This window comes from Coregonus lavaretus (genome assembly GCF_964263955.1).
Source record: "Coregonus lavaretus genome assembly, chromosome: 36".
NCBI classification, from domain to species: Eukaryota; Metazoa; Chordata; class Actinopteri; order Salmoniformes; family Salmonidae; genus Coregonus; species Coregonus lavaretus.
This window is the reverse complement of record NC_140023.1, coordinates 14,153,950-14,181,830: the sequence shown is the minus strand read 5'-3', so window position 1 is coordinate 14,181,830 and position 27,881 is coordinate 14,153,950. Positions and strand designations below refer to the sequence as shown.

General features: G+C 40.7%; 1 protein-coding gene across 1 annotated transcript in view; it reads right to left on the bottom strand.

Moving 5' to 3' along the window:
- Positions 1-4,255: 4,255 nt before the first annotated feature.
- The window catches only part of rin2a (Ras and Rab interactor 2a), a 51,100-nt gene continuing 27,474 nt past the window's right edge, over positions 4,256-27,881 (bottom strand). Inside the window, exons 7-11 of the mRNA XM_084153701.1 lie at positions 23,306-24,931; positions 7,249-7,557; positions 6,972-7,103; positions 6,621-6,784; positions 4,256-6,534 (exon numbers count right to left, since the gene is read on the bottom strand). Of these exons, the coding sequence (XP_084009827.1) occupies positions 6,064-6,534; positions 6,621-6,784; positions 6,972-7,103; positions 7,249-7,557; positions 23,306-24,931 (2,702 nt within the window). The 3' untranslated portion in view covers positions 4,256-6,063. The remainder of the gene's footprint in view (positions 6,535-6,620; positions 6,785-6,971; positions 7,104-7,248; positions 7,558-23,305; positions 24,932-27,881) is intronic.

Below are 27,881 nucleotides of genomic sequence, written 5' to 3'. Positions count from 1 at the left end.
CCTCCTCTCAAGGAGTTCATCCAACCCACACATCATAAGTGACAAACAATTCTACTACATCTGCAAATTCCTCACTTATCAAAGCCAGAGACAAGGCTTATTCAGAGGGAATGCTCTGGTTTTGAGAAGTTAAGGAATTTGCATGTAGCAGACAAAAATGTCACAAATGATTTGTGGGTAGAATAGACTCCTTGAGAGTGACATGTAAATTGGATATGGCTTATGAATAGGGTGGGTAGTTCTATAGACTATATCAATTATAGTTTTATCATATAGATACAGTTGCGTGTTGTAGTAGAACTAACGTAAATAACAGTATGATAAATGGTAGTTTTTTTTTTTAAGCAGTGAGATTTGGGAATGCTACTGCTAGTGCTTTTTAAAGCAGTGACATCTGATCATGTCTTGAGGTAAACTGGTAGGTAGTCTTTTACTAGGCAATCTTTTAAGTATGCTGGCACCACCAAAGGTTTTCCAGGAATGGGAATGCTTATCTGGGTACAAGCCTAGTCGTTGTAGATTCTTGGTATTCCAGAAAGAGGATAGCATGCATCTGTCTCCCATATGCACGGTCATTTAGGAAGATGCATGCTATCACTTTTCATTTAATGGAACACCAAGGCTCTAATTTGGTCGTCTATTCCAGACATTTCCAGAAGGTTAGATAAACAGTACAACATATAGAGATGTGTAGGATCTAGCAAACCTACACATTACAACTAATATATTTCAAAGTAGTCTCAGTCCAATAGAATGCATTAGTGTTAATTAATGAATCTACATCAGGGATGGACAACTGGCGGCGGCCCACCTTTTGTAGGCCCACGGCCAATAATAATAATAATAACAAATTAGGTGCTAAGTCGGGGTCTCAACTTACTGTTGAGAGGTAGAATACACAAGGTGCAATTTCAAAAAATTGGTTGTGCATCAGCAGTTTTTCCCTGATGTCAGTCACTGACAGTCACTCAATTAGCCAATGTCAGCAACAAAAAAATGGATTGGTAAATTAGTCTAGTAGCAAGCTATATTTACGTGTAGTAATCATGGTCGAATTACCAACTGGGGAGCCCCCATTGATCATCAGATATCATATTAAAAAACATTTGTCCACCCTACGGCAAAATGTGTAGAATTGCAGGAAATTAGCTGTGAAACGGCAACATTTTCTCTACACCCCATGGCAAAATGTGTAGAATTGACACATTTTGATGTGAAGAGAGAGGCGCAGAGAGGGCACATTCGCTATATAACGCAACATATATTGTGACAAAACCATCAGTAGAGTTGAAAATGCGATGGAAAGCCATTTAACTTGAATGTTTTATTTGGTACATGTGAATTTAATGGCAAAAGGTATTTTTATGTGCACTACGTTATCATGCACAGCCTTTAATCCTCAATAAATCAATTAGATGGAAACACATCTCTGGTGGGAAAATGTGCATATTGTTTTTATGCAGATTTGAGAATATTCACATGAAACCTAGCTAGTGTGTGGAAATATCCTTTAAAAAACAGGAAAATCCAATTTTTGACTGTGTTGCCCCATAAACAGTGAATAGCTAACTAGAGCAATCTACAAGCAAAGTATTTATAAATACGAGAATGCTCCTGAGCATGTTTACAACAAAGCCAGTTAAAATAGTTACACTTACTTCTGTCCATGCACTCCCTCAAACATGTCCACTTGGAGAGAGACTGAGGAGGCTCTGACCTGAGCAGGCAGAGGGGATGGCAAGTGTCTGGCCCCCTAGCAACCTGAGCCTAGCAACCTATCTGTGGCCTAATCACAGAGGTCACTGGGATTTTGAGGGGCAGGTTAATGAACCCCCAGTATCTCTGGCACCATCTGGGGATGGGTGGAGTGAGGTATGAGATGAACAGAAAGACAGTGGGAGTTCTCTACAGCCACCTCTAAATATGTGCAGCATCAGTGATGTAAAGTACTTAAGTAAAAATACTTTGAAGTACTACTTAAGTAGTTTTTTTTGGGTATATGTACTTTACTATTTATATTTTTGACAACTTTAGTTTTACTTCACTAATAATGTACTTTTTACTCCAAACATTTTCCCTGACACCCAAAAGTACTCATTACATTTTGAATGGCTAGCAGGACAGGAAAATGGTCCAATTCACACACTTATCAAGAGAACATCCCATGTCATCCCTGATGTCTCTGATCTGGCAGACTCACTAAACACAAATGCTTTGTTTGTAAATTATGTCTGAGTGTTGGAGTGTGCTCCTGGCTATCCATAAAATAAAATAAAATGGTGTCGTCTGGTTTGCTTAATATAACTAATGTGAAATGATTTATACTTTTACTTTTGATACTGAAGTATATTTGAGCAATTACATTTACTTTTGATACTTAAGTATATTTAAAACCAAATACTTTTACTCAAGTGGTATTTTACTGGGTGACTTTCACTTTTACTTGAGTCATATTCTATTAAGGTATCTTTACTTTTACTCAAGTATGACAATTGGGTACTTTTTCCACCACTGTGCAGCATATTTAACACGAAGAATGAATTCCCCCTGCCAGAATGTCAAAGTCTGCTGGGAGCCAGCTATGTTCCACCACCCTGTCATTTCAAGTCGAATTTTGGCTACCACATAGATAGAGCCTGGAAACACTGTACAACTGAATGGAACTTGCAAAGGAAAGAGACAAATTAATCCACAGGATGGCGCTGTAGGCACATGAGTCTTAATTTCCTGTCAAAAATAACATCAGATCACAACTTTGAGGAAGAGTTTGGTTGTCATTCATTTAAATTAAAAGGTGAATCCCAGTAGGTGAATTTCAAGTTGGCATAGGATGTGGTGAAGGAAGTGGCCCCTTCAGTGGCAAACTGCAAACACACACACCGCACGCATGTACGCACAGTCAAATTCATGACCAAAATTTATTGAGTGCAAAATAATATCATTCAATGATACATACAGACAGTCTTTATCATAGGAACATAAGTAAATGTCTTGTTGATCTTGGAAGACTGCAATATAACAGATATGGAAAAAGCCATCTGTGAAAAATCCCAGCACAGATACATATAAATAAAAGAATGTGTATAATTTAAAATATCTTGTTAGAGTAGCAATTGTATTACAGTACAAGTAAATTAAAAACAGGATAAAACCTCTAAAAGGTCCCCAAAAAGTATAACATATTTCAATATATTTAACTAACCTTATAAGCTACATATTGTTTCTAACAATAATGCTATTACCTACTCACAACCTTTCCTCAATCACATTTCCCATTTAACTTTTCTGTTATCGTTCTACAGCACCAGCAATGCCAAAGTCTACATTTCAAAATGTAAACATTGAAGTACTGATACATTAATATAATACAATTTGTTTTAAAATTATTAGTGTTAAGTTAACGAAACATTAGAGCCTGTATTTTATGAATGATTCAGTTCTACTTCTCTTATCTCATTCCTTTCCCTTCTCTCTCCATCTTTTAAATCGGCGTCCTTCAAAATTCAAATTCTTTGTTGCAGGTGCCATGGTAACAGTTGAATAAGATGAGAAAAAAGAAGAAACCAGCACACTGCTCTTGCTAGTATCACTGCTCTTTACTAAGCTTTACGTATCGGCCTAAAGGTCAGAGCTCTGACGAAGGCCTTGAGGCCGATACGTAAAGCTTAGTAAAGAGCAGTGATACTAGCAAGAGCAGTGTGCAGGTTTCTTCTTTTTTTTTCAAATCTGCGTCCTTGCAAATCTTTCTCATGCCCTCTCATACCCAATGCACAAAATCTTACCAGCCAAGAGCCAAAACACACACAAGTTTGTGCATTTGTGTGTGTGTGTGTGTGTGTGTGTGTGTGCATTATCTCAGACCAGCTTGAGAATCGACACACCAAATTTCATAAGGCAACTTAGGCCTACTTTTAGCATTTGTCAGTAGTACAATATTTCATGACCTTGTCTGAGATTTGACGCTGGTGCTGTAGACCAAGCCAGTCAATCATATATCACACATCAACCATTATGGCAGTGATGACCTCTATTAACTAAGGATTAGCTATGAGGGAAGTACAGTATAATATCTCCTGGATAATCATAATAACATTAAGGACGTTCATTATTTAATCACTGGCAGACATGCCTATTTCTAACATTTTACTTTAACAAAGAAAAGCACATGTAATGATACATTTCAAGTTGGCATAGGATGTGGTGAAGGAAGTGGCCCCTTCAGTGGCAAACTGCAAACACACACACCGCACGCATGTACGCACAGTCAAATTCATGACCAAAATTTATTGAGTGCAAAATAATATCATTCAATGATACATACAGACAGTCTTTAGCATAGGAACATAAGTAAATGTCTTGTTGGTCTTGGAAGACTGCAATATAACAGATATGGAAAAAGCCATCTGTGAAAAATCCCAGCACAGATACATATAAATAAAAGAATGTGTATAATTTAAAATATCTTGTTAGAGTAGCAATTGTATTACAGTACAAGTAAATTAAAAACAGGATAAAACCTCTAAAAAGTCCCCAAAAAGTATAACATATTTCAATATATTTAACTAACCTTATAAGCTACATATTGTTTCTAACAATAATGCTATTACCTACTCACAACCTTTCCTCAATCACATTTCCCATTTAACTTTTCCATTATCGTTCTACAGCACCAGCAATGCCAAAGTCTACATTTCAAAATGTAAACATTGAAGTACTGATACATTAATATAATACAATTTGTTTTAAAATTATTAGTGTTAAGTTAACGAAACATTAGAGCCTGTATTTTATGAATGATTCAGTTCTACTTCTCTTATCTCATTCCTTTCCCTTCTCTCTCCATCTTTTAAATCGGCGTCCTTCAAAATTCAAATTCTTTCTCATGCCCTCTCATACCCAATGCTCAAAATCTTACCAGCCAAGAGCCAAAACACACACAAGTTTGTGCATTTGTGTGTGTGTGTGTGTGTGTGTGTGTGCGTGTGTGCATTATCTCAGACCAGCTTGAGAATCGACACACCAAATTTCATAAGGCAACTTAGGCCTACTTTTAGTATTTGTCAGTAGTACAATATTTCATGACCTTGTCTGAGATTTGACGCTGGTGCTGTAGACCAAGCCAGTCAATCATATATCACACATCAACCATTATGGCAGTGATGACCTCTATTAACTAAGGATTAGCTATGAGGGAAGTACAGTATAATATCTCCTGGATAATCATAATAACATTAAGGACGTTCATTATTTAATCACTGGCAGACATGCCTACTTCTAACATTTTACTTTAACAAAGAAAAGCACATGTAATGATAAAACAATATTACATAAAAACACATCATACAATTTACCAGCAACTGCAACAAGTAGTTCATAATAGAAGTAGGCTATCACCCAGATAAAGTAATTGCTGTATATTTGCTATAAAGGCTCTTTTCTGTCTGAAGATAAACATTTTCGGTCTGAAGAAAAAGTGAATGGCCAGAACGAGTACATCACTAGATGGAACCATTCCAGACAAAAGTTACCCCTATCCACAGATCTGAGATCAGCTTTCGTTCAACTTATCATTCAGCTTTCCTTCAACTTATCATTTGCTTCACCACTAGGAGTTACAAACCAAAAACTGACCCTGAATCTGCACTTTCAGACACTTTCGGAGTATGACCGTATAGGTCTGTCTGTGTCTGTAACAAGACTATTTCAAAGCCTTTATCCATCCTTTCTGTGAGTGGTGTTTGCCCTCACGTGTGCTCCTTGCGTGCCATGTCCCAAATGTTCACATATAGAGCTGCAAAATAAACCCATCTGTCACATTTCCTTCCCTCTTCCTCGCCTTTCCTCCTGTATTTAGACAAAGCTTTCCACTTTGAGGATGCCCTGCTAGACAGAATATTCACCAAAAGGGGAAGTTTGTTTTGGCTAAGCTTAGCATGGCGCAGCTTAACCCCGTTAGGCCCAGTTCAGCCTAGTTAAATCCATTTAAACACAGCTCAGATCAGTTTTGTTGGGTTACAGAAAGAATGTCCAGATGGGTGTTTCAACCCCCCCAGCCCTGCAGTCTCAGATAGATATGGAGTTGCCATTGTGCTGGTTGGGGGGTAGACTGAGGCTGAGACTGGGACTGAGACCCAGGTTGAAGTTGGGCTGGGGGTCCGAAGGGGTTAAGGCTAAATCATTAAGATTGGGCTCAGAGTCCGTGGTAAGGGTGACGTCATTGAGGTTGGACTGGGGGTCAAGAGAGGTCACGGTCAGGTCATTGAGGTTAGCCATGCGACGGAAGACGAAGTGAAAAGGTGCGGCCTGGGGTCGACTGTGGAGCTCAGCTTTGATCTTCTGGGGGTGTGTGTCAGGGGCTAGCTGCTGGCTCGAGCCCTCAGTGAGCAGGAACAGAGCGTAATTCTCAGGGTCGAGAACTTTGAATTTGTAGGCGCAGATCTGGCAGACTTCCTCGGTGGTGGCGTAGGGCTGCACCTGCAGGGTTTTGGCCGTGCAGCCGCTGTCCAGCTCTTGGAGCGCCACTCGCAGGTAGTTCTGAGGAAAATGAAAAAGATAAGGTTGTTTAGATGTATTTAGTCAAAGGGACTAAGAGTTAAGAATTCAGTGTGAGTGTGTGTTACCTGGAAGTCATCTACGGAGGGAGCAGTGCGTTGGGTGGTGCGGCGACAGTGCCACTGGTGGAGTGTGTTGCGTGTTTCAGAACTGAGTACACGAGCTGCTTGCTCCTCTTGGAAGTTCCTGATGAGGGACATGGCTCCGTATGCACTGGTCAGGTAGTACCCACCTGGAACAAGACAGGAGAGAGGAGGGTCAAACATCTCTGCAGCCTGACACTGCTACAACAGCAGTCAAGGATTGACACTCAACATTTAGTTGAGTTTATTTGAACATTACGATCTACAATAAAATGGAAGAAGAAAGGAAAGATTAGGAAGGACAATACACGTAAAGCAGATAGATGTGTGCTGTACCTTCTCCATGGAGCAGAGAGGGGTCCAGCAGCTCCATCATGTAGAGGATCTCGTTGTCTAGTTGAGGCATGTCACACTGGGCCAACACATAGGTAAGCATGGGCAGGAAGTCATCTGCCCCGTACAGACGTCCTGAGACACATACCGCATTAAAATTAGAGCGAGAGAGAGTCGATGTGTTTGTGTGTGTGCACGTGCACGTGCACGTGCGTGTGCATGTATGTGTGTCTATACATATGTAATTGGTTGTTTATGCATGTGTGTGTACACTATGTACCTGAGTTGTCCTCCATGATGGTATAGATGAGTTTACACACGTGCAGCAGCATGGTCACCTTCTTCTCAGGGGAGTAGAGTTTACACATGGTGTAAAACTTGTGCCGGATCTTCTCTATGGCAACTGGATCCGGAGGGAGTGCGTCGGTCACGCCCATTTCCTGTGGCTGCCGGACCTTGGCCAATGAGAGGTTCTCCTTAAGCTCCTGCCACGCCCCGCTGCGGACCTGGAACTCCTGGAGGGCCACCCCCACCACACCTTTCAGGGGCTTCAGGACAATCTTATGCATGGCCTTCTCTAGGACATAGTCTGTATGGGGGAGAGAGAGAGAGATACCATTATTTTGACAGCAATTACTGATAGGCACCATCCACTCTGTATAATGAATGATTTGCAGGAAGTCTTACTAGATTCCTGGTAGTAGTAGGAGTGGGATTCAATCCATATCATGTTATCAAGAAATAATGCAGACCTCAGGTTTTACAAGCACACTCAAATAGACTGGCTAATAGGAACCATGATATCATAAAACACACAGGATGAATGCAGAGTGGGAGTCAAGAGAGAGGAGAGAGAGAGAGAGAGAGAGAGAGAGAGAGGGAGAGAGAGAGAGATGACTGTGCAGTTGAATGGGGCAAACTCAGCAGAATTATACTGCAGACATCTGCAGACCTAGGCACAGCTTCTTCCAACACTGAATTTTCAACCCGTTCCCACATTGTCTCAACCCACTTTTCATTATTTCCTTTCTCCTGTGTCAGATTAGCTGCTGTCGAGGCTTCTCTTCCTGGGGTCTAAACAGTAAAATACATAATATATACTGAACAAAAATATAAATGCAACATGTAAAGTGTTGGTCCCAGAAATATTCCATATGCACAAAAAGCTTATTTCTCTCAAATTTCGTGCACACATTTGTTTAGATCCCTGTTCGTGAGCATGTCTCCTTTGCCAAGATAATCCATCCACCTGACAGGTGTGGCATATCAAGAAGCTGATTAAACATCATGATCATTATACAGGTGCACCTTGTGTACCTTTTTTTCACACAACACAATGCCACAGAGGTCTCAAATTTTGAGGGACCGTGCAATTAGCATGCTGACTGAAGGAATGTCCACCAAAGCTGTTACCAGAGAATTGAATGTTCATTTCTCTACCAACGTCATTTTAGAGAATTACGTCCAACCGGCTTCACAACCGCAGACCATGTGTAACCACGCCAGCCCAGGACCTCCATATCCAGATTTTTCACCTGCGGGATCGTCTGAGACAGGCCACCCGGACAGCTGATGAAACTGAGGAGTAGTTATGTCTGTAATAAAGCCCTTTGTGGGGAAAAACGTATTCTGATTGGCTGGGCCTGGCTCCCCAGTGGGTGGGCCTATGCCCTCCCAGGCCCACCCATGGCTGCGCCCCTGCCCAGTCATGTGAAAGCCATAGAAATGTATTTATTTCAACTGACTGATTTCCTTATATGAACTGTAACTCAGTAAAATCTTTGAAATTGTTGCATGTTACGTTTATATTTTTGTTCAGTATACATAAATATACATACATAGCACTACATTTACATTACAATTTAGCCATTCAGCTGACGCTCCCATCCAGAGTGACACACAGCTAGTGCATTCATCTTAAGATAGCCAGGCGAGACAACCACATATCACAGTCGCATCCCAACCACGTGTCACATACATAATACAATGTATTTATCTGGTTTTTTAAATCTGGTTTTATGGCAGAGTTCCATTTAGTCATGGTTCCATTTAGACTCTATTTAATAATGTGTGTTTCCCAGCCTCTGTTCTGGACTTGGGGGATTGTGAAGAGACCTCTGGTTACATGTCTTGTGTGATACCGAAGAGCGTCCGAACTGTGTGCCAACTGTTTTAACAGACAGTTTGGTACCTTCAACACATCAACACCTCGCACAAAGACCAATAGTGATGCAGTCAATCTCTCCTCAACTTTGAGCCAGGAGAGACTGACATGCATGTCATTCGCCTTCCGTGTACATGTAAGTGCAATACGTGCTGCTCTGTTTTGGACCAACTGCAATGTGCCTATGTCCTTCTTTGCCGCACCTGACCACACAACCGGACAGTAGTTCAGGGACAACAAAACTGGACAGTAGTTCAGGGACAACACAACTGGACAGTAGTTCAGGGACAACACAACTGGACAGTAGTTCAGGGACAACACAACTGGACAGTAGTTCAGGGACAACACAACTGGACAGTAGTTCAGGGACAACACAACTGGACAGTAGTTCAGGGACAACACAACTGGACAGTAGTTCAGGGACAACAAAACTGGACATTAGTTCAGGTGTGACAAAACTAGGTCCTTCTCAAAGTAGCCTAACCACTCCGTCTGAGAATGTGTGTCGTGTATAAATGTCTTTCTTCCTCGTTCTGTAAGTCAAGATCAGCAACACATTTCCTTCCTTGTAGGTGTTAGATCACTGTATCATTATCAAAAGTATGGTTTAAAAATATTACAAAATATAATTGTTCCAGTAAGCAGTATAACCAACAGGTTAAACCAGACTTGTGACATTTCACTGACAATTAGTCAGATTTTATCAAAGCACTCATGTCAACTTGGACATCACCCTGTCATCTTGAGTTCTATTGGATAGGCAACTGTCCATCCATGATAAGGCAGAGGATGTTAATCCATAACACCTACATTTTTCAGCGATATGTTATGATCAATGATATCAAAGGCTGTACTTAAGTCTAACAAAACAGCTCCCACAAGCTTCTTATTATCAATTTCTTCTTTCAGCCAATCATCAGTCATTTGTGTCAGTGCCGAGCATGTTGAGTACAATTCTCTATTAAGCTCTGTTGTTAATTTGTTGAACACATTGTATTTGGTCGAACATGATGTTTTCCAAAAGTTTGCTAAGAACCAGTAACAGGCTGATTGGTCTGCTGTTTGAACCATTAAAGGGTGCTTTGCTATTTTTAGTCAGCGGAATGACCTTGGCCTCCCTTCAGCGTGCCACTCCATGTTCTAGGCTTAGATTGAAGATGTTGCAAATAGGAGTCGCAATGTATTCCGCTACCAACCTCAGTAATTTACCATCCAAGTTGTCGGTTCCAGGTGGTTTGTCCTTATTTATAGATAACAATACTTTTTTCACCTCTTCCACACTAACTTTGCGGAATTCAAAGCTACAGTGCTTGTCTTTCATTATTTGGTCCGTTATACATGATTATGAAGGCTCAGCATTTGTTGATTGCATGTCATGCCCAAGTCTGCTAAAAAGGTTTTTAAAGTTGTTGGCAATTTAAAAGGGTTTTGTTATGAATGAGCCATCAGCCTCAATGAAGGATGAGTTAGCTTTTCTGCCTAGAATTTCAATTAAGGTACTACAAAGCTTTTTACTATCATTCATCTTTGTCCATAGTATAGTTTCTTCTTCTTTTTGTTTAGTTACGTGATTTCTCAATTTACTCTATGTTTGCCAATCTGCTGTGTTGCCAGACTTATTTGCCATTCCCTTAGCCTCATCCCTCACAGCCATACTGTTTTTAAATTCATCATCTATCAGTTTCTAACAGTCAGTTTCTTTATGAGCGCATGCCTGTCAGTAACTGGAAGAAGCAATTTCATAAATGCTTCAAGTGCAGCGTCAGGATGTTCCTCATTACACACATCAGACCAACAAATATTTTTCACATCTTCAACATAGGAATCATTGCAAAACCTCTTGTATGATTGCTTATACACTATTTTAGGTCCAGTCTTTAGAACTTTGGTTTCCTAGATACAGTGGGGGAAAAAAGTATTTAGTCAGCCACCAATTGTGCAAGTTCTCCCACTTAAAAAGATGAGAGAGGCCTGTAATTTTCATCATAGGTACACGTCAACTATGACAGACAAATTTAGATTTTTTTTCTCCAGAAAATCACATTGTAGGATTTTTAATGAATTTATTTGCAAATTATGGTGGAAAATAAGTATTTGGTCACCTACAAACAAGCAAGATTTCTGGCTCTCACAGACCTGTAACTTCTTCTTTAAGAGGCTCCTCTGTCCTCCACTCGTTACCTGTATTAATGGCACCTGTTTGAACTTGTTATCAGTATAAAAGACACCTGTCCACAACCTCAAACAGTCACACTCCAAACTCCACTATGGCCAAGACCAAAGAGCTGTCAAAGGACACCAGAAACAAAATTGTAGACCTGCACCAGGCTGGGAAGACTGAATCTGCAATAGGTAAGCAGCTTGGTTTGAAGAAATCAACTGTGGGAGCAATTATTAGGAAATGGAAGACATACAAGACATGATAATCTCCCTCGATCTGGGGCTCCACGCAAGATCTCACCCCGTGGGGTCAAAATGATCACAAGAACGGTGAGCCACAGAACCACATGGGGGGACCTAGTGAATGACCTGCAGAGAGCTGGGACCAAAGTAACAAAGCCTACCATCAGTAACACACTACGCCGCCAGGGACTCAAATCCTGCAGTGCCAGACGTGTCCCCCTGCTTAAGCCAGTACATGTCCAGGCCCGTCTGAAGTTTGCTACAGTGCATTTGGATGATCCAGAAGAGGATTGGGAGAATGTCATATGGTCAGATGAAACCAAAATAGAACTTTTTGGTAAAAACTCAACTCGTCGTGTTTGGAGGACAAAGAATGCTGAGTTGCATCCAAAGAACACCATACCTACTGTGAAGCATGGGGGTGGAAACATCATGCTTTGGGGCTGTTTTTTTGCAAAGGGACCAGGACGACTGATCCGTGTAAAGGAAAGAATGAATGGGGCCATGTATCGTGAGATTTTGAGTGAAAACCTCCTTCCATCAGCAAGGGCATTGAAGATGAAACGTAGCTGGGTCTTTCAGCATGACAATGATCCCAAACACACCGCCCAGGCAACGAAGGAGTGGCTTCGTAAGAAGCATTTCAAGGTCCTGGAGTGGCCTAGCCAGTCTCCAGATCTCAACCCCATAGAAAATCTTTGGAGGGAGTTGAAAGTCTGTGTTGCCCAGCGACAGTCCCAAAACATCACTGCTCTAGAGGAGATCTGCATGGAGGAATGGGCCAAAATACCAGCAACAGTGTGTGAAAACCTTGTGAAGACTTACAGAAAACGTTTGACCTGTGTCATTGCCAACAAAGGGTATATAACAAAGTATTGAGAAACTTTTGTTATTGACCAAATACTTATTTTCCACCATAATTTGCAAATAAATTCATTAAAAATCCTACAATGTGATTTTCTGGATTTTTCTTTCTCATTTTGTCTGTCATAGTTGACGTGTACCTATGATGAAAATTACAGGCCTCTCTCATCTTTTTAAGTGGGAGAACTTGCACAATTGGTGGCTAAATACTTTTTCCCCCACTGTATATGGTATGTTATGAAGACACTCACTCAACACCTAAGATGTTAACTGTAGAAAATCCATTGAGAAATCTTCTGAGTGACGTAGTATGAAATATAATGTATACTCTATGAGTTACCAGTTTAGTATGTTTATGTAGTCAACTGTATCAAAGCACAAGATGAATTCCAGAGAATGTTTTGGCTGCAGGCATCACTGCTTAACAATTTCAGTTGTCTGATGTTGATTGGTACTAAAATTGGGTTCTATGTTATTTAATTGTCTTCCTTTTAAAAAGAAGACAGTCATCATGCCAACCACATTTCAAACAGTTTCAACCACCAACCAACCACCACTAAAAAAAATAATGTTTGATGTTTGCGTTTACTAAGAAGACACAGATATAGGAAGCAAACCAACGCAGATATTCAATTTTGTGTAGATGAGGGATATACATTTTTAAATATAGTATACATCTAATCAAATTTGTTATTGTCCTATCATGATGGAAATATCCCTAACCCTATATCCTGGACACCCACCTGAGCGACCCATACACCAAAGAGAAGTTCCCATCTCTTTTATTGTCCTGCTGTGAGTATGCAGCCTAAACAGATAAATGGGATGGACCACGGGAATTATTTGCTAGGATAATAATTGCTTGTCAATAAATTAAATGTAATACAATGGCAATCCGGGTTATATGTTAAAATCCTACGCATGAACTGCCAACATTATTACGCATATTAATTGATAATGATGGAAAATAGGATATGCATAATTTTTTTTAAATAGTTATATATATATATATATAGAGAGAGAGAGGTGAGAACATTGGAAATGCTTTTGGCGGTTAATCTGCTTCTGTTTTGTGGGTGGCACTGTGTGCTGTTTTCGATGGATGGGTCCTGGCCTCTCGGGGCCTTAGGGATCCGGAGGGACGTGGGTGGGATGCCGATCACTGGGATGACGGCTCAACTTGGGATGGGGAGGGGCTTTAGCAGGGGAATTAGTGGAGAACAATTGAAGGGTTACTCAGTAGCAATACAAATATCACGGTACAGCTATATGGACACTCAATCATTACGGTATTTTTTATTGGTCAATTTACAAACATATATAATGATAAATATACTTGAAACTTGTATCTCATTATGGTATATGGTGAAATAAGTATAGCCAGTTATAATTGTAATGGCTTAGCTGATAATAACAAAAGAAGAACAATATTTACATGGCTCAAAGAGAAGGAATATAATATCTATGGTATACAGGAAACTCATTCAACAATTCGAGATGAAGTTGCGTGGAAAAAGGAATGGGGGGGAAATATACTTCTCCCATGGGCAAAGAAATTCAAAAGGGGTGATGATATTAATTAATAGTAATTTCGATCTGAATGTGCAAATTGTCCAAATAGATACACAAGGTAGATGGATTATTTTAAATATGTTATTGGAACATAAACAGATATGGCTCATTAACCTTTACGGACCAAATAATGATGATCCACACTTCTTTGACAATATATATAATAAATTATCAACCCTGCAAGCAATTCAAGACAATATTATTATGGTGGGGGATTATAATACTGTTTTAAATAGCTCAATGGACCGTAAAGGAAATCACACCACAAACAATCACCCACATGCTCTTAAGGAAATTGTGGATGTCATGGATACATTAGAACTAGTAGATATATGGAGGCTTAAATATACTGATCTAGTGAGATATACATGGCGGAGACTCAATCAAGCTAGTCGTCTTGACTTCTTTCTTATCTCATTCTCGTTGGCACCAAAATATAAAAAAGTGTTGATAGGGGACAGAATGCGGTCGGACCATCATATAATTGGCATATACATTACTCTTACTGAATTTCCACGTGGGCGAGGATATTGGAAATGTAATCAAAGCCTATTGGATGATAATTTATTTATAATTAGAACAAAGGAATTTATAACTGACTTTTTCCGACATAACATAGGTACAGCAAATCCCCTTATTGTATGGGACACCTTTAAATGTGCCTTTAGAGGCCATGCAATTCAGTACCCATCTCGAAATCAAAAGCCATTTAGGTAAAAAGAGTTAATACTAACAAAGGAAATAGAAAGTCTAACAGACGAGATAGATGGCAATAAAAACTGTAACATAGAGGCTCAGAATAAAATTAGAGGAAAAACAAAAAGAAATGGAGAAACTTATTCAAGAAAGATCAAGTGTAATATATTATTAAAATAAAGCAAACTGGATGGAATATGGGGAAAAATGCACAAAATTATTTTTTAATCTTCAACATAGGAATGCTACCAAAAAAGAACTTAATGAAACTGGTTACAATTGACGGAGTCACCCATGATTCACCAAATTATATTTTGAAGGAGGAAACAAAGTACTTCAAGCATATGTTTTCTTTTCAGTCGCCTCCATCTCCTCTAACTGAAGCTAATTGTAGAGCTTTTTTTTCTATTGATAATGTCAAATTAACAGCCATACAGAAAGACTCATGTGAAAGTGAAATTACAGAGGAGGAACTTCTGGATGCAATTAAATAATAATAATAATAATAATAATAATAATAATAATAATAATAATAATAATAATAATAATAATAATAATAATAATAATATGCCATTTAGCAGTCCGGGAAAACTCCAGGGTTGGATGGCATACCAGTCGAGGTATACCAAACCTTTTTTGATATACTAAGAGGACCATTATTAGCATGTTTTAACCACTCCTATGTAAATGGTAGATTATCTGACACTCAAGAAGGTCTGATCTCATTATTACTGAAACTAAAATATAAAGATCCAGTCCATTTAAAAAATTGGAGGCCCCTTACACTTCAGTGTTGTGATTCAAATATTCTAGCAAAATGTATAGCGCATAGAATTAAAAAGGTATTGTCGGATATTATTTATTCTAATCAGACAGGTTTTTTACATGAAAGATACATTGGAGATAATATAAGGCAAGTATTGGAAACAATAGAACACTATGGAAAATATGGGAAACCAGGCCTGCTATTCATAGCAGACTTCGAAAAGGCATTTGATAAAGTACGACTGGGGTTTATATATAAATGCCTGGAGCATTTCAATTTTGGAGAATCTCTTATAAAATGGGTCAAAATCATGTATAGTAACCCTAGGTGTAAAATAGTAAATAATGGCTATTTCTCAGAAAGTTTTAAACTGTCAAGAGGAATGAAACAAGGTTATCCACTATCGGCATATCTATTTATTGTGGCCATTGAGATGTTAGCTATTAAAATCAGATCCAATAATAATATCAGAGGATTAGAAATCCAGGGCTTAAAAACAAAGGTGTCATTGTACGCTGATGATTCATGTTTTCTTTTAAATCCACAACTAGAATCCCTCCACAGCCTCATAGAGGATCTAGATACATTTTCTAACCTCTCTGGATTACAACCAAATTATGACAAATGTACTATATTACGTATTGGATCACTAAAAAATAAAAATTTTACATTACCATGTAGTTTACCAATAAAATGGTCTGATGGTGATGTGGATATACTCGGAATACATATCCCAAAGGAAATAAATGATCTCACTTCAATACATTTTTATAGAAAGTTAGCAAAAATAGATAAGATTTTGCTACCATGGAAAGGTAAATACCTGTCAATTTGTGGAAAAATCACCCTGATTAACTCTTTAGTATTATCCCAGTTTACCTATTTGCTTATGGTCTTGCCTACGCCTAGCAAACAGTTTTTTTAATTATACGAGAAATAAATATTCAATTTTATTTGGAACGGCAAGCCAGACAAAATTAAAACGGGCCTATTTATATATTGAATATGAATTCGGAGGACAGAAATTATTAAATATTAAAGCATTAGACCTATCACTAAAAGCTTCAGTCATACAAAAGTTATACTTAAATCCGAACTGGTTCTCAAGCAAATTAGTAAGATTGTCTCACCCAATGTTCAAGAATGGCCTTTTTCCCTTTATTCAGATTACAACCACTCATTTTCAGTTATTTGAAAAGGAAATCATTTCCCAAATATCACTATTTCTAAAACAAGCCATAGAAAGTTGGTTGCAAATTCAATTTAATCCTCCAGAAACGACAGAACAAATAATGCAACAAATATTGTGGTTAAATTCAAATATACTAATTGACAAAAAACCTTTATTTTTTGACAGAATGTTTAAAAAAGGTATAATCTTCGTAAATGATATCATCGGTAGGACTGGTGGAGTTATGTCGCACATGCAGCTAACAAAAACATATGGAAATGTCTGCTCTACCCAAAATTACAACCAAATAATTGCAGCCTTACCGCAAAAGTGGAAGAGGAAAGTGGAAGGGGGAGAAAGTAAGGAACTTGTCTGTCGGCCTTGCATTAAAGAACATAATTGGTTAAGGAAAACTGTGATAAATAAAAAAGTATACCAGTTTCACTTAAGGACCAAAGGATTGACAGCCGTCCCATATAGATTGCAAAATAGTTGGGAAGAGATTTTTGACGTACCGATATGAACTGACATGCAAAACGACACCGGATTCAAAAATTAGAATCTTTCAATTTAAATTATTATATAAAATTCTTGCAACCAATAGAATGTTATTTATATGGGGGATACAATCTTCACAGCTCTGCAGATTTTGCTGTGAAGAGACAGAATCATTAGATCATTTGTTTTGGTTCTGTCCATTTGTAGCTTGTTTTTGGACACAGGTCCAGGAATGGCTAAAGTATTGCAATATTTACCTGGAGCTAACCTTGCAGATAGCATTACTGGATGATCTGAAAAGTCATAGTCAATCAATCAATAATATAATAATACTTTTAGCAAAAATGTTTATTTTTAATTCACAATCTGTAGAAGCAATGAGAATAGAAAGGTTCAGAACTTTTGTAAAACATCACAGTACGGTTGAAATATATATGGCAAATAGAAATCCTATATGGATGGTGTTAAGAGATAGATGGGAGGTATTGAATGGAGTTGAAGGATGGGACTAATAACAAATAACAACAAATAATATCAAGATAACTAATAATGTAAGCGTACTGTGTCCATAATAAGTATATAGGTTGTATGTTGGGAGCTTTTGGGAAAGAGCACAGTTAGAAAGATATGGCATATACAGTGGGGAAAAAGTATTTAGTCAGCCACCAATTGTGCAAGTTCTCCCACTTAAAAAGATGAGAGAGGCCTGTAATTTTCATCATAGCTACACGTCAACTATGACAGACAAATTGAGGAAAAAAAATCCAGAAAATCACATTGTAGGATTTTTAATGAATTTATTTGCAAATTATGGTGGAAAATAAGTATTTGGTCACCTACAAACAAGCAATATTTCTGGCTCTCACAGACCTGTAACTTCTTCTTTAAGAGGCTCCTCTGTCCTCCACTCGTTACCTGTATTAATGGCACCTGTTTGAACTTGTTATCAGTATAAAAGACACCTGTCCACAACCTCAAACAGTCACACTCCAAACTCCACTATGGCCAAGACCAAAGAGCTGTCAAAGGACACCAGAAACAAAATGGTAGACCTGCACCAGGCTGGGAAGACTGAATCTGCAATAGGTAAGCAGCTTGGTTTGAAGAAATCAACTGTGGGAGCAATTATTAGGAAATGTAAGACATACAAGACCACTGATAATCTCCCTCGATCTGGGGCTCCACGCAAGATCTCACCCCGTGGGGTCAAAATGATCACAAGAACGGTGAGCAAAAATCCCAGAACCACACGGGGGGACCTAGTGAATGACCTGCAGAGAGCTGGGACCAAAGTAACAAAGCCTACCATCAGTAACACACTACGCCACCAGGGACTAAAATCCTGCAGTGCTAGACGTGTCCCCCTGCTTAAGCCAGTACATGTCCAGGCCCGTCTGAAGTTTGCTAGAGTGCATTTGGATGATCCAGAAGAGGATTGGGAGAATGTCATATGGTCAGATGAAACCAAAATATAACTTTTTGGTAAAAACTCAACTCGTTGTGTTTGGAGGACAAAGAATGCTGAGTTGCATCCAAATAACACCATACCTACTGTGAAGCATGGGGGTGGAAACATCATGCTTTGGGGCTGTTTTTTTGCAAAGGGACCAGGACGACTGATCCGTGTAAAGGAAAGAATGAATGGGGCCATGTATCGTGAGATTTTGAGTGAAAACCTCCTTCCATCAGCAAGGGCATTGAAGATGAAACGTGGCTGGGTCTTTCAGCATGACAATGATCCCAAACACACCGCCCGGGCAACGAAGGAGTGGCTTCGTAAGAAGCATTTCAAGGTCCTGGAGTGGCCTAGCCAGTCTCCAGATCTCAACCCCATAGAAAATCTTTGGAGGGAGTTGAAAGTCCGTGTTGCCCAGCGACAGCCCCAAAACATCACTGCTCTAGAGGAGATCTGCATGGAGGAATGGGCCAAAATACCAGCAACAGTGTGTGAAAACATTGTGAAGACTACAGAAAACGTTTGACCTGTGTCATTGCCAACAAAGGGTATATAACAAAGTATTGAGAAACTTTTGTTATTGACCAAATACTTATTTTCCACCATAATTTGCAAATAAATTCATTAAAAATCCTACAATGTGATTTTCTGGATTTTTTTTTGTCATTTTGTCTGTCATAGTTGACGTGTACCTATGATGAAAATTACAGGCCTCTCTCATCTTTTTAAGTGGGAGAACTTGCACAATTGGTGGCTGACTAAATACTTTTTTTCCCCACTGTAGAAGCAAACCGGATGGACATCATGAGAATGATCGGAGAGGTTGAGAGTAGAAGAGGTTCAGGAGCAAAAACAAATAAAATATAATTATTGTAAAATTGACTGTGTCCATAAGGTGTAGATAGTAAGTATAGGCTGGAAGTAGAGGCCTGGGCATTGTTGTTCACTAATTTACCCCAAGTAGCGAAAGGATGGCAGGGTTGAAAAGTAATAAAGGGGAGTATATATATATATATAAAATGGGGGATTGGAAGTGATGCAGACAATTACATTGATGGAAGTTACAATCTATCTGCAATATTAAGCTTATCTACCCCCCCCCCCCAAAAAAAGTTAGTGATTTCATTAACCTTGTTTCTTAGGACAGGGTTTCCCAAACTCGTGTGTAGTGCTAGGGCACGTTTGGTTTTTGCCCTAGCACTACACAGCTGATTCAAATAACCAACTCATCATCAAGCTTTGATTATTTGAATCAGCTGTGTAGTGCTAGGGCAAAAACCAAACGCGCACTCAGGAGAGGCCCCAGGACCAAGTTTGGGAAACCCCGTCTTAAGCTACATATGTTAATGTGGGCTATTTTTAGCGCTTTACTGGGTTTCTTGATCATTTTTATTGCTTTACTGGGAGGCTTAGAAGTAGACATGACAGCGATATTTATATTTGAGCTGATAGTGCAGTGTGAACTGCTCACAGTGGGCTTCCTACTAAGGCAAAATGTCTCAGTGCTAACAGTATAACTCAGGTTCATAGGCACATGATTACTGCTGACAATAGCTGTCGGATTGACAGAGCGTTTAGAAGAGCATAAATTAGGTTGACATCCGGTGACTGAGACACACCCTTTAAACCCCTTATTCTCCTTTGAGACCCCTCTTTCAAAGTCACTTCTACTCATGTTATCCAAAATAATAGCAACTGGGCATTTTTATACATGACCCTAAGCATGATGGGATGTTAATTGTAACCAATCAAAAGTGTTAAACAAATCAAAATATATTTTATATTTGAGATTCTTCAAATAGCCAACCTTTGCCTTGATGACAGCTTTGCACACTCGTGGCATTCTCTCAACCAGCTTCACCTGGAATGCTTTTCCAACAGTCTTGAAGGAGTTCCCATATATTCTGAGCAATTGTTGGCTGCTTTTCCTTCACTGTGCGGTCCGACTCATCCCAAACCATCTCAATTGGGTTGAGTTCGGGGGATTGTGGCGACCAGGTCATCTGATGCAGCACTCCATCACTCTCCTTCTTGGTAAAATAGCCCTTACACAGCCTGGAGGTGTGTTGGGTCATTGTCCTGTTGAAAAACAAATGATAGTCCCACTAAGCCCAAACCAGATGGGATGGTGTATCGCTGCAGAATGCTGTGGTAGCCATGCTGGTTAAGTGTGCCTTGAATTCTAAATAAATCACAGACAGTGTCACCAGCAAAGCACCCCCACACCATAACACCTCCTCCTCCATGCTTTTCGGTGGAAACTACACATACAGAGATCATCCGTTCACCTACACCGCGTCTCACAAAGACATGGCGGTTGGAACCAAAAATCTCAAATTTGGACTCCAGACGGTCTAATGTCCATTGCTCATGTTTCTTGGCCCAAGCAGGTCTCTTCTTATTATTGGTGTCCTTTAGTAGTGGTTTCTTTGCAGCAATTCGACCATGAAGGCCTGATTCACACAGTTGATGTTGAGATGTGTCTGTTACTTGAACTCTGTGAAGCATTTATTTGGGCTGCAATTTCTGAGGCTGGTAACTCTAATGAACTTATCCTCTGCAGCAGAGGTAACTCTGGGTCTTCCATTCCTGTGGCGGTCCTCATGAGAGCCAGTTTCATCATTGTGCTTGATGGTTTTCGCAACTGCACTTGAAGAAACGTTCAAAATTCTTGATATTTTCCGTATTGACTGACCTTCATGTCTTAAAGTAATGATGGACTGTCGTTTCTCTTTGCTTATTTGAGCTGTTCTTGCCATAATATGGACTTGTATTTTACCAAATAGGGCTATCTTCTGTATACCCCCCCTACCTTGTCACAACACAACTGTTTGGCTCAAACGCATTAAGAAGGAAAGAAATTCCACAAATTAACTTTTAAGAAGGCACACCTGTTAATTGAAATGCATTCCAGGTGACTACCTCATGTGTTATTTCATAGTTTTGATGTCTTCACTATTATTCTACAATGTAAAAAATAGTAAAAATAAAGAAAAACCCTTGAATGAGTAGGTGTTGTCAAACCTTTGACTGGTAGTGTAGGTCTAATACATAGTACATTGCAAATTACAGTTCAAGATTTATAAAATGTCTGTGTCTCTTCACAGTCCTCTTTGTGCAGTAAGGTGTTATTTTATCGTTTTTTTTTTTTAAACTGTTTTTATTGCTAGCTTGAGTTACCTGGTGTGGCAGAGAGTTCCATGTAGTCATGGCTCTATTTAATACTGTGCGTTTACCAGCCTCTGTTCTGGACATGGGGACTGTGGTAGAGCAAGCCTGGTACCTTGTAGTTCTGTTAAAGTGGTTAAAAGCCCTGGAATGCAGTGCCAGCATTCCAAGACCTCAGGCCTGTGGTTGGGCTTAACACGTTTCCCAGTGGGAGCACACATGTAAACACACACTCCCGCATACAAAATCCCCTGTGGCCTTTGTTTTTGCATGCAAGTGCTTTTCAAGTTTCGCTGGACTGGTCTTTAAACAATGTGCCTCCCGCTACTGTACTTCCTTACATACTGGTACTGCTCATAACTCTGGTCATTAGCACTGTGGAATGTAATAACATGTAACTGTGGAGGGTTAGCATGCAATTCTGTAGTGTACTAATGCAGTTGTTAAACTCACTGTATGGCTTACAGCACATGCTAGATGAGTAAATGCTGGATGAGTAGGTAGTCTTTAGAGAAGTTGGAGTTCAATCTGTGTTGAGTGGTGTGGTATGGTGTGACAGAGGGGACAGATAGAGAGAGAGACACAGTGGAGCCATCCCCCCTTAGGAGGGACTTTTCATCAGCCAAGGTCACACACTTATTTACCATTAGGCCACTTAACAGACACAAACTCACACAAATGTACAGTAGGTACTGAGTGCCCCTTCTGCTTCAAATACACATCTCCCCACCAAAACAACGTCCCTTGCCCGCAATCTCACTCAAAACATCCTCCCTGCAGAGCTTGCACGTGAACCTGAGTTATGTTCTGTTATGTACAGACAGACAGACAGACAGACAGACAGACAGACAGACAGACAGACAGACAGACAGGCAGGGAGACAGGCAGACAGGCAGACAGACAGGCAGGTTAGTTCACGTTAGCTAGTTCACAGAAGCATCCTCTCTGGCTGAAACATGCATTGTTTTCACTGTTTACATTTGGGCCAGTTTCTAATCCAATAATTCCCAGACATGAATACCTTGGCCTTTTTCTAAGCCCCTCCCCTGGGCAGGTGTTTGACATGCCAGTGCGTCATAAAGGCCAAGAATAACACTGTATCTAAATGCTAGCACTGTTGTCTCACTAGCAATAAAGTATCCCAATCTCTTATATCCCATTGGTTAACTGTCTGTAACTCAACTCCTGCTGCTTCACCCACCACTTCCCCTTTTCTGAGATACATTCCAAAGAACTGTAATCATCCTGACCAAAACAGCCAGCTCACACACAGACTGGCATACTGAGCTGCTCTCGCCCTGGCTATAGGCATACACAGTGTTGTCCAGTTGGTATATTTTCAGATATGACGGTTTATTATGATTTTCTTTAGCTGTTTGGTTGTCTCAATGTCAAATAATTAACATTTTAGAGATGGCGATGGAACAACTTCGAAACAAGTTCAATGTACATTTTTACTGTGACATCTAGCAAACTATCAACTTTCATGCAACGGTTAAGCAACATTGACTGGTGTGATATACAACATTTGTGCAACTATTGGACAACAGTAAAAACCCACACACCCCTTGCTACTTACCGATCTGGTCCTCTGGGATGAGTGACTCGATGGGGGGCTCTAGCTCAGAGCTCTGCCGCAGGTAGCTCTTCATCTGGGTGATGAACTGGCGTAGCGTCTGCAGCAACTCCAGTCCTGACGCGTGGCACTGCCAGGCATGGCTGCCCCCTCCCTCCTGCAGGAAGCTCAGGTAGTCCTGCACCAGGCAGCCGAAGTACGAGCCCTTATCCCTGGACAGCTCCAGGACTCTCCGTATGGCCCGTTTCTCTGGGGTCATCAGAGAGTTGAACACCCCACTCATCTTACGGAGGTGGCCCCTGAGGGCCCGCTGGATGACCATGGCCCCGGCGCTGGCTCGCCGTTTGGTGCGCAGCCCGGGAGGGGTGATGGTCAGGTCCTGGTCTTGGTCATGGTCGCTCTCCAGGCTCCCGCCGAAGTCTGCTTCGTCTTCATCATCGTCATCGTTGTCTTCCTCCATGCTGCTGTAGGGGTGGGTGAGGGGGGGCAGGACCAGGTTGTTGGTGGTGGGGGGGCTGGGTTCAGGGAGAGGGGGGAAGAAGCCCTGGGAAAAGTCTAGTGAGTCGGCAGAGGATTCGGTGGAAAGGCTCATGTCGCTCAGACGCTGCACACTGTCCCCTCTTCCTCCTCCTTCTCTTCCTCCTCCTTCTCTTCCTCCTCTTCCTCCTCCTTCTCTTCCTCCTCCTTCTCTTCCTCCTCCTTCTCTTCCTCCTTCTTCCTCTCGACAGGAGGGGGCTGGGTCTTGAGTGGACGGACTGTTTCCCTCTGTGTTGTCATCAGGGGTGGTGGTGGTGTTTCTCAGTGACAGCTTAGCCAGACTGAGAGAAATGGCGTTCTCAATAGTCTGGTCATCGAGAGCAAGATGGCAGTCAACGTCGCTTGGCGGCGTGGGTTTTGGCCTACTTGGGGAGGAGGAGAGGGGGAGGGGGATAGAGATGGGGGCACTGATGCTGAGCTTCTTAGGAGGGGAGGATAAGAGCAAAGGAGAGGAAGGGCTGATGCTGAGAGAGGAGCCCAGGCGGGAGAGAAGGCTACTGCCCTTCTCCCTCTCTCCTCCTTTCTCCCTCTCTCCCACCCTCTCCTTCTCTTTCAGGGGGTTGATCCAGGATATCTTCTCAGGCATGCTGCGCTGGCGTTGAGGGGGGGCAGGGCGACGGGGAGCACAGTGGGGAGGTGGGGGGCGAGGAGGTGGGGGGCGGGACATGCTCTTAGCCTGGCTCACACTGTTGTTATGATGCTGGGGGCTGTTGTCAGGGCTAAGATTCTGAGGGCTCTCGCTAAGGGGTTGAGGGCTGTTTGTGCAGTCGTTAAGTTGCTCTGGGTTGCTGGTACAGTGCTGTTGTACTTGTACCGTTGTTGCTGTAGTTGTTGTAGTACTATTGTTGTTTAGGTGGTGGGGGTTGTTGTAGTGGCTGGTGGAGGACGGAGGAGTGTGGTTTCCCCCCTCTGGGTCGTGAACCTTCAGGAAGAGGGGGTTGATGAAGCAGAGAGCCCCATTGGACTGGGAACACTCAAGCTGGGATGGGGTGCGGGTGACCAGGGGGCTGGGTGATTGGTCCTGGGTGGTTGTTCCGGACAACCGGGAGACAGAACTCTTCCTCCTGCAGCAACGCCCAGAGTCCCAGAAGCCTGCAGGGCAGAGACAGGAGAGAGAGAGGATCAGAACAGTCAGACACTACAACAGCAACATTACTGTAAAATATAGTGCTGAGCGATTAGTGCTTTTTGAGGTCAGTTCGGCTTCGGTTCGATTATTTATTTATTCGTTTTTTAAACATTAACTGCACTATGCATTAGTGTTGCACAGTATACCTGTACCACGGTAATATAACGGTACCAAAACGTCATGATAACAACATTTTAGAATACCGTAGTACCGTTTCATATGATACTACCAACTTTTTCAATCCTACCAATCTAAAGAACCCGTTGGCGCCTGTTATAAAATGTTTATAAAGTCAGTTCTGTTTATAAATGGAGTTAAATTTAAGCTACAGCCATTAGTCTCTAATATGCACATGTCCAATAATATCCACTTCACTTTCATGCGCACGTGTGGCAGATGTAATCAACGCGCCGCATCCCCTAACAGCCCTCACCTGCTTCTCTCTGTCCGCCCTTCATGTGTGTCTATACCTCCGTCAGTTTTAAAAATATGTAATTTAGTACTGATGGCAAGCGGGGATGCAGACCCAGACCCTGATTAGTCTTCTGTTGTTAGATTTGTACATTTGCTACATTGGAGCAGCGCAAAGCAAGCAATGTTGATACATTGTGTAATTTAAAAGTTGGAAGCAGTGTGTATGCGTGTTTGTGGGAGAGAGAAAGTGGTGTGTGTGTGTGTGTATGAGAGTGAGGGAGACCGAGAGAGTGTGTGAGGAAGGGAGAGTGTGTTTGTGTCTGTGTTAACTGAAGAGTAAAGAAGGTTTTATGCAGTGTTTTTTCCTTATACATGCATAATAACATGCAGATCATAATGTATGTATATTCCTTCTTCCCATTTCTCCAGCCAAATCACAGTTAGGCCTTTTTAAATAAGAGCAAATCAGCCATTCTATGCAGTATTCTATTATACACTGAACAGTGTGAAGTTAAATTCAAAGTGATATTACTCGGTATCGTGATACTTGGCCTAGTATCGTGTCGTTTGTAATATGTTGGTATCCTGACAAGCCTACTATACATTATGTGGGTTGAATGCTGTAACAACACAGAATAAAACAATTAATAAAAGTCACATGATGGTAGTGACTGCCCATTACTGCTTATCACTTATTAACCATCATTTATTCACATTACTTTAATTACTAAAATATTTCAGTTGTTTGTGTATATTACATTTGTTTTATTTGATGACTTTATTATTTCATTCCAAGTCATCATCTCATCTCTATAGAGCTGCTGCCTATGCTGTCTAACAAAATCACTATTTTGTAGTTCTTCAAAGTAAATAAGGCATATTTTTATACCAAATAGCAATCACTTAGATCATGTATTTTCAGGTAGAGATACCTCATGAAGCAACTGCTCTCTATCCCCCTAAATCGCGCATTCTTCTCTCTCTTCCCTCCCTCTCCGTGTCTGCCCCACACACTTACCTAACGTAGCAGGCGTAAAAGAAACACAGACAAGTAGGCGCACAATAGATTACGGTCATTGTAATTAATTACCACGTTTTATGCGCTAAACTGTGTAGAATATTTGCCTGTTGGAAACTACAACTCCCTACTATATTGCACAGTTCGGGCTGGATATAATTGATCTCTAGAGAAACTGTGCAATGTGGGCATTGAGCTCACTGAAAAAAACTGAATGAAATGCTCAATTAGTTGTTTCAAAACATAATCACTCAGCACTAGTAAGATAACACTAACATTACATTAACATCATGCAAATATTACGCCAACATTATTTCAATGTTGCCCTAACTCACAATAACATTACTGGTCAAACGCTGCAGGAGTCAGTCAGTCTGATATTACACTCCTTTGCAACATAAGGATAGCATGATACTGTAATATAATATCAACGTAGTGATGTTCTACATTAAAACAGAGGCTACAATAACCTGATAATAACACCAATGTAGTAACTGAGAAAAACTATGCCAATACACATCAACATTATACCATCGAGTCAATTAAGCTACTGTCATCATACCAATTTGCCAATGCCTACATTACATAGTATTAATACAAAAGCATATTAGCACATTGTTGCAATTAAGTACAACCATACCAGTCTACATAACAGCAACACAATAACATTCCAATCAGTATGATATAACCATAGAACACTTACAAAGAACAGCGCTGGTCACTACTGTTTGTACACAGCCAACAACTTAGCAACCAAAGCCATTACCAAATAATGACACTATTGGGCATTTCCATACAGGATTTACCCCAGTGTTTTACCCAAAAGGCTCAGACTTTTCTGTTCCATCTATGCGGGCCAGCACCCGAGTCTCACTGGACATTGGCTCCGGCGGACCTTCTCTTACTTGGGGCCAAAGCCAGGCCACTGGTACTTTTCAACTTTCATTTACATAACAGAGGCTAACTGTGAACTTTAACACCTTCTTACAAAGCAACTGTTTTGATTATGCAGAGGTTGTTGATTCGGCTCTTCACAAGTTCTCACTGTCAGCCATAGCTACAGAAACACAAATTTCCCTAGTATAACATAAGGGTGTATACACTAGTGTAACACTGGTGTTCCAGTCGAAAAGCAGCATATGACAGAGCTAACCTATTGCTAGAAGAGACACGTCCAACTGAAGAGCTTATACAACAGAGCTGTACTAGACAGTGCAAACTCAGAGAGACTCTAGAACAATAAAAGACACAAAGCCGTACCAGACTCAGCCAAAGTCACATCACAATGTAAGACCAGAGAAACATTGACTTACTGTTCTCACATCGACTTACAGCAGACAAAGACCAGCTCTGATTTGAGTTGACTAGTGTGAGAGAGCTCTAGAGCACACTGCCATCCAGTCTGAAGCCTCGCTGTCATGTCTCACACACACGGACTGTGTTATGACTCACACATGCTAATGAGTGCGTGATGGCGGACT